The following is a 6,920-nucleotide window of genomic DNA, read 5'->3' as shown; positions in this document are numbered from 1 at the left end:
AAAATCCCAGAGATTAACTCTATACAATCCGTGATTCCATATGAGATGCTCTTGGCGATTGATTATGCCTTTGTTCGGCAACTTCCATTTCCTAGAATTCAACCAGAAAAAAGCATGTTGCATCCTTGTTGGTGGAAAAAAAAGTCAGAAAACAAAGGTTGTGTCGCCGGTAAAATTGGATGGGAAGAGGACGAACTGATGAAGAAGTTGGTGATATGGTAACAATCAATTAGCCATCAAATGCTCATCGTTGAAGCCTCAATTTGATTACCTCGTAAGCGAATGCAAAAGCGTTAAGCAATTCAAACAAATACATGCTCAAATCATCGTTTTATTCCTTATGAAACCTCACTTCCAGAATTGTGTAGGTTGGCGTCTTTTTGTGCAATTTCACCTCATGGAAACCTATCTTATACTAAAACCATATTTGATAAGCAACCAAACCTACTGTGCAACTCTATAATACCCTCATTAGAGGGTTTTCGGCACCCCTAACCAGCCTCAAGAATCCATCTTCTTGTTTCGTCAAATAATGGTGTAGGACCTAATAATATGACGTTCCCGTTTGTAATAAAGGCATGCACGTTGTCTTCAAGCATTGAATATGGGATTTTGGTTCATACCCATATTTTGAAATGTGGCTTTGAGCCTGACTTTTATGTACAAAGATCGTTGATTAAGTTTTATACAGATGCTAAACGTTTGCCTTCTGCAAAGAAGTTGTTTGATGCGCATCCAGAGAGAGATATTGTTTGTTGGAATTCAATGGTCAATGCATATGTAATATCCAGTCACATGGACCTTGCAAGGCAAGTGTTTGATCAAATGCCACACAGGGATGTGATTTCTTGGAACAGTATGCTCAATGGCTATGGACACCGATGTTGTTGGGCCATATCTCGGGCTGAGGTTCATATGGGCTATATTTGTGTGGGAGTTGCAAATGAGTATTCAATAACAAAAGCCTTTTGCATCTTTTTCCTTTCTTTGAACCGCATGCCACCCCAAAGTTAAAGCCTGTCATGATATAGTTTATAACATAAGTTGTTGTCTGCATCTTTTATTTTATGACACGTCATCTTTTCAATAGTCCATGTGTTGATCTTATCATAATGACCTTTAGTTGCCACACAGGTTGTTTATCATACAATGTACACGTTTTAAAGCCCAATTGCAATGAATATGATATTGACCCACTTAATCAACCTTCCCAATTTGTTGAAGTACCGCTTAAATAATATTTGTTGGGGCCACATCTAGTCTATTAGACCTTTGGATTTAAACTTATAACACCGTAAAATCGACACTTTTTGATCATATAACAACAGATACATCTTTTACTCATTAGAGAAAGTAGATCTACTACAAAAATTTTGAAACAACTATATATAAGACTTTACATGAAAAATGTACATCAAATTTAAGAACTAGTTAGTTTTCAACATCTATTACATAAGCATTCGTGGCCAATTGCATGATGGAGATATCTTAATGTTTTCTTATAATTTTCAAAGCCCAGAAACCAAAAGCTGAAATCATCAACAGTCACTACCTCCACATAGTTATACGATAGCCTCTTGGTGTTCATGCTTTCTCTTACTCCTTTTATCTTCCCTAAAGGGATTGACACCTTATATTGGAACTTTAACAGCTCGCCTGTGGGAGAATAAGTTTTAAGGGACCTATCACTGCAAAATGCAACCCTTTCTGTAGACACATAAAGTATGCCTGCAATTGCACCTGCTGTAGTGTACAAGAAGCATTGGGAAGCCTGTAACAGTTTCTCTTCCTCTCTGATACCAAAGGTTTTCCTAAAGATTTTACCTGGAGTGCTACCTAGTTGAATCATTTGGGCACCATGACTCAACTTCTGTTTCATGATTTCAATTAACTTGGGACTTGAACTTGCTGAATATTAACAAAAGATGAACAGTATAAGATTGACTGAAAGAAGTATAGAGAACATTTAATTATGCATGGTTGGAGAATTAATACAAGACAATTAAATAAAGTGGTGGTTAATTACCTTCTCTTTCAGCGCCATTGGTCTTGGAAGAAGTGGAAGAAATTGAGTGACAGGGTTCATAAGGTTTAGATAATAGCAATCCCTTGTTAGTTGATTTGATCTCAACTCGAGTATCATGTTTTGATGATGATCTGTGATCCATAGTTGATGTATGTTTGTTGTGATTCGGTTGCCTCGAAGGTGTATTGTTTTGATTGTTGCTAGTACTTCTGAAGCTTAATGTGGGTAATGTGTTTTGATTTTTGAAGGACATTTATAGGCATCTAAAAATGGAAGAATAGCTATTACAACTTTTAGTTGGTCATCCTTATTTGGTGGTTAATTGGTCGTTGAGTCTTTTTCTGGACCACTACTTTCCTCTTATTGTGCATATCTACTTTTTGCTGTCGGCATGCACATGTTGAGTCGGGTTTCTCTATTTTCAAAGTTACGTATGGTTTGATCATGCAAAAAAGTTTATTGGTGTTTATTTTGCTTAATCAGAATGAGGTGTAAAGCAGGGGCGATGAGACTAATTTTAGGATCTTATCTTCTTCATATCCATGTCATGGCCCATAGGGAATGGGAGGAGAGTGGTGGGTGGGAAGTGGGACCAACATAATATAGATTATGATAAATAAATAAATAATCGACATGACATGGTATTTGCTTTTTCTAGGTTTCTTTTACTTTTTCTTTTTATATCCGCCCCTTCAATAAGGTTAATTTACACATTTACTTTTATTGTCAACTTGACTATTCTGTCACATATGACACACATAATTATAATATACAATCTACATGGCAACTGATCATCACATGCAACTTACATAACATGACCCTGCTAAGCAAGCGGAAATGTAAATGTCTTTTGTCGATATGCATGGGCTTATAAATAAATAAATATATTTTATTCAATGAAACTGAGGTGTAACTCGGTGGGAATATTTAGCTTTGTTATCTTATAAATAAATGCTAGTTCATGGTTATTGACGTAAGACTTTTTGGTTATTTTCTTCATTTGAAGCATCCAAATGCACCATGCATGCATGCCAAGTCATGAATACACAAAAGACATGCATGACACATATGATGCTTCAATCATCTAACGCAATTTATGTCCCAAAATAGAACATGTTGTGCCGGATAGTGTATATATAAGTGGATAACTGTGTTTGTAGACTAATTATAATAATAGGAATTTTTTTTTCTTATTGTAAATATGTGTTGTTAATTAGAAAACCTTTGTAAAAATGGGTTGTTTTGAAGATGCCTCCAAAAAAAAAAATTATGAGTTCCTATTCAATATTGTTTTATTTTTTTATATATAAACCCCTTCAACGTTATTTTTATTTTACATTTTTTTATATTAAAAAACTTACTATTTGTTTTAAAAAGTTTCATAATTGATCCTTATAATATTCTATGTTGCTTTTCTCCTACCATGACATGTTTTCCAATAAAAACATTAACATTCAAGCTATTTTAAATATTTGTTTGTATGTTTTTTACTGGTTAAGCAATATATCTTTTTGCATTGAGTGATGATATATGAAGCAATAATTGTGAAGTTTAAATTTATGTTATTATTGACTGTACAAGATCCGAAACAATTATATCCATCCATCCAATGAGTAATTTCCATATATGATCGATTTTTCTTTTTCATTCTCCGAATATATCATTAATCATTCACATAGAGATGTATATGGGACAATATTAGAACTTTCCCCTTCACCTACTAGATAGCCCTACACTCAATGGCAGAGGAAGCATGTTAGGACTACTAAAAAAACCTTTAAAAATGCTTGTTTTACTAAGCCCTCCATCCCCCCTCTTCGGCACCCATTCTTGCAGAAAAAGCCTCACTTTAACATTTATTTGCTACAGAAACCAATAAATCACCAAAAAAAAAATTAAAGTTTTATTAATTTATATGTTTTTTTTATGTATAACGGACCTCTTTTAACTTCCATCTTGGATCTGCCATTGCCACTGTCTATACTTTGCTATCCAAAAGTTACTTTTACTTTCCCAAACCCTAAACTCCTTGTTTTGAACGATTGACCAAAGTGTTACTACCTTGTTTTACATGTCTTACTCTCAAATTGCATTATCTTATTTTGTTTCAGATACATTCCAAAAATCTATATGAATTATGCCAAAAAATCTGCTATGTCATCATCTCATATGTCTTAAATATCATTCATAAAGTTCACAATCAGAGTTTCACTCACATTGTTAAGATCATCTCTGACATACGTACTTAATGACTCTAAGAGTGTTTCTTTTTAACTTAAGGAACTTAATATTAACAACATTTAAAATATTCAGATATATTTTGATGTTTCTTTTTTACTTAACTGTTAGATGAAGACTTCACTGGAAAAGTGGAGAGGAATGGATTCACACGTGCCTTTTTCCACAATTGCCCATGTATTTTTCTAAAATCAATCAAGTTTTCTAGATAATCCGATATTCTCTCTCCCTTTTATTTATCATACACCTAATGAAATCCCTAATATCACTCCAACTTTCATTCATCGTCTTCCTTCTTCTATACTTCACAAACAAGAAGAAGATCTACAAAAATAGTATTCATAGGCCACATTATTTGTTCTTTGACTATTTTTTTTTCTTCAATTTCAACACAAACTTTATGCATGGAAATGCAACTGCAAAATAAATAATGAAGATAAAATATGTAAATTATTATGCTACATATAATGTTTCACATGAGATATTTGAAATTAAGAAAAATTGAAGTACTTTATGATGACATTTGAAATATGAATGAGGAATATAGAGAAACTAGGATTGAAATTTCAATGTGTTATTTGTTTATGAAAGAAGGATGATGAAAATTGAAATCAGTAAAGTGAATTTAACGACTATTCAATGACTACATCTACTTTTATCTATTTTTATAGATGAAAATGACTATTCAATTGTTCTTAAAGATGAAAGTGACTATTCAATATATAATGCCAAAATTAAACAATTTTTTTTCCAGGTAAACATTAAAATTGATACATCTACTTTTACATATGATCAAAATGACTCAATTGCTTCTATCTTTTTTCTACAAACGTATTTGACATTAAAATGATATATTAATTATTATAGTTTTTTTTTTTTTTTTTTTTTAAATATATTTGATATTAGTATTGATTTGAATGTGTTTATGAGATTTTGTAATGGTATAAGTTGTTTAAAGTGGACTTTGAATTTAAACTTAGGGAAAATGACTTAAAAACCCAACAAAGTTTCCAAACCGTTTAAAAAACCCCAATCATATTTTGTCTGTTAAAAACACCCAACAAACTTAACATTTTATCTAAAAAGCCCAATTAAGTTACACTTTTTCGAAAGTCAAATAAGAGAAACAGATGACGTGGCTTATTACCGTATCGGAAAAATGACTTGTTAGACCAACGAAGTTTTCAAAATGTTTAAAAAACTCCAATCATGTTTTGACTGTTCAAAAAAAACCCAACGAACTTAAACAAAACAAAATTGGAATTTTCTGAACGGTTTGAAACTTTGTTGGATTTTTTAGACAAAATGTTAAGTTCGTTGGGTTTTTTTGAATAGACAAAACATGATTGGGGTTTTTTGAATGGTTTGGAAACTTCGTTGGGCTTTTAAATCATTTTCCCTTTAAACTTATAACACCCAGAAATTGACATTAAAAAGTATGATATGAGAGCATATAACAACCTATACATCTAGAGAATTAGTAGTTCTACTACAAAATTTTAGAAATAACTATAAGATTGACTTTACATGAAAATGTACATCAAATTTAAGGACTAGTTTTCACATTTCAACATCTATTACATAAGCATTCGTGGCCAATTGCATGATGGAGATATCTTAATGTTCTCTTATAATTTTCAAAACCCAGAAACCAAAAGCTGAAATCATCAACAGTCACTACCTCCACGTAGTTATATGATAGCCTCTTCATGTTCACGCTTTCTCTTACTCCTTTTATCTTTCCTAACGGGATTGACACCTTATATTGGAACTTTAGCAGCTCGCCTGTGGGAGAATAAGTTTTAAGGGACCTATCACTACAAAATGCAATCCTTTCTGTAGACACAAAGAGGATGCCTGCAATTGCACCTGCTGTAGTGTACAAGAAGCATTGGGAAGCCTGTAACAGCTTCTCTTCCTCTCTGATACCGAAGGTTTTCCTAAAGATTTTACCTGGAGTACTTCCAAGTTGAATCATTTGGGCACCATGACTCAACTTCTGTTTCATGATTTCAATTAACTTGGGACTTGAACTTGCTGCATATTAACAAAAGATGACCAGTATAAGATTGACTGAATGAAAGAAGTATAAAGAACATTTAATTATGGTTGGAAAATTAATAAAAGACAATTAAATAAAGTGGTTTGTTAATTATCTAGGTGTAAAACTACCTTCTCTTTCAGTGCCATTGGTCTTGGAAGAAGTGGAAGAAATTGAGTGACAGGGTTCATAAGGTTTGGATAATAGTAATCCCTTATTGGTTGATTTGATCGCAACTCCAGTATCATGTTTTGATGATGATCTTTGATCCATAGTTGATGTGTGTTTGTTGTGATTTGAAGGTATATAGTTTTGATTGTTGCTAGCTACTTCTGAAGCTAAATGTCGGTACTGTGTTTTGATTTTTGAAGGAGGACATTTATTTATAGGCATGTAAAAACGGAAGAATACCTATTACAACTTTTAGTTGGTTATCCTTATTTTGTGGTTAATTAATTGGTCGTTGAGTCTTTTCTGGACCACTACTTTCCTCTTGTTGTGCATATCTACTTTTTGCTGTCGACATGCACATGCTGAGTCGGGTTTCTCTAATTTCAAAGTTACGTATGGTTTGATCATGCACAAAAGTTTCTTGGTGTTTATTTTGCTTAATCA

The 6,920-nt window shown here is 32.7% G+C and overlaps 2 protein-coding genes across 2 annotated transcripts; both read right to left on the bottom strand.

The window, feature by feature from the left end:
* Positions 1–1,307: 1,307 nt before the first annotated feature.
* On the bottom strand, positions 1,308–2,273 carry LOC145035096 (GEM-like protein 6). Its single transcript, XM_078983687.1, has 2 exons — positions 2,027–2,273; positions 1,308–1,908 (listed from the first exon to the last, which is right to left on the bottom strand). The coding sequence occupies exons 1-2, from the start codon at positions 2,166–2,168 to the stop codon at positions 1,439–1,441; spliced, it is 612 nt and encodes a 203-aa protein (XP_078839813.1). The 5' UTR covers positions 2,169–2,273; the 3' UTR covers positions 1,308–1,438.
* Positions 2,274–5,641: 3,368 nt separating this feature from the next.
* LOC145033519 (GEM-like protein 6) lies at positions 5,642–6,676 on the bottom strand. The gene is made up of 2 exons (XM_078982114.1): positions 6,437–6,676; positions 5,642–6,301 (listed from the first exon to the last, which is right to left on the bottom strand). The coding sequence occupies exons 1-2, from the start codon at positions 6,576–6,578 to the stop codon at positions 5,832–5,834; spliced, it is 612 nt and encodes a 203-aa protein (XP_078838240.1). The 5' UTR covers positions 6,579–6,676; the 3' UTR covers positions 5,642–5,831.
* Positions 6,677–6,920: the final 244 nt, after the last annotated feature.

Source organism: Lactuca saligna, chromosome 3 (genome assembly GCF_052625555.1).
Source record: "Lactuca saligna cultivar CGN05327 chromosome 3, ASM5262555v1, whole genome shotgun sequence".
NCBI lineage: Eukaryota > Viridiplantae > Streptophyta > Magnoliopsida > Asterales > Asteraceae > Lactuca > Lactuca saligna.
Note: the sequence above shows the minus strand (reverse complement) of the source record. Positions and strands in the feature narration are given on the sequence as shown.

Bases quoted from the DNA above. Each gene is read 5' to 3' on its own strand.
- LOC145035096 (XM_078983687.1), bottom strand. From the start codon at position 2,168: ATGGATCACAGATCATCATCAAAACATGATACTCGAGTTGAGATCAAA. The intron at 1,909-2,026 runs GTAATTAACCAC...GTTAATATTCAG, and splicing joins CAATGGCGCTGAAAGAGAAG to CAAGTTCAAGTCCCAAGTTA.
- LOC145033519 (XM_078982114.1), bottom strand. From the start codon at position 6,578: ATGGATCAAAGATCATCATCAAAACATGATACTGGAGTTGCGATCAAA. The intron at 6,302-6,436 runs GTAGTTTTACAC...GTTAATATGCAG, and splicing joins CAATGGCACTGAAAGAGAAG to CAAGTTCAAGTCCCAAGTTA.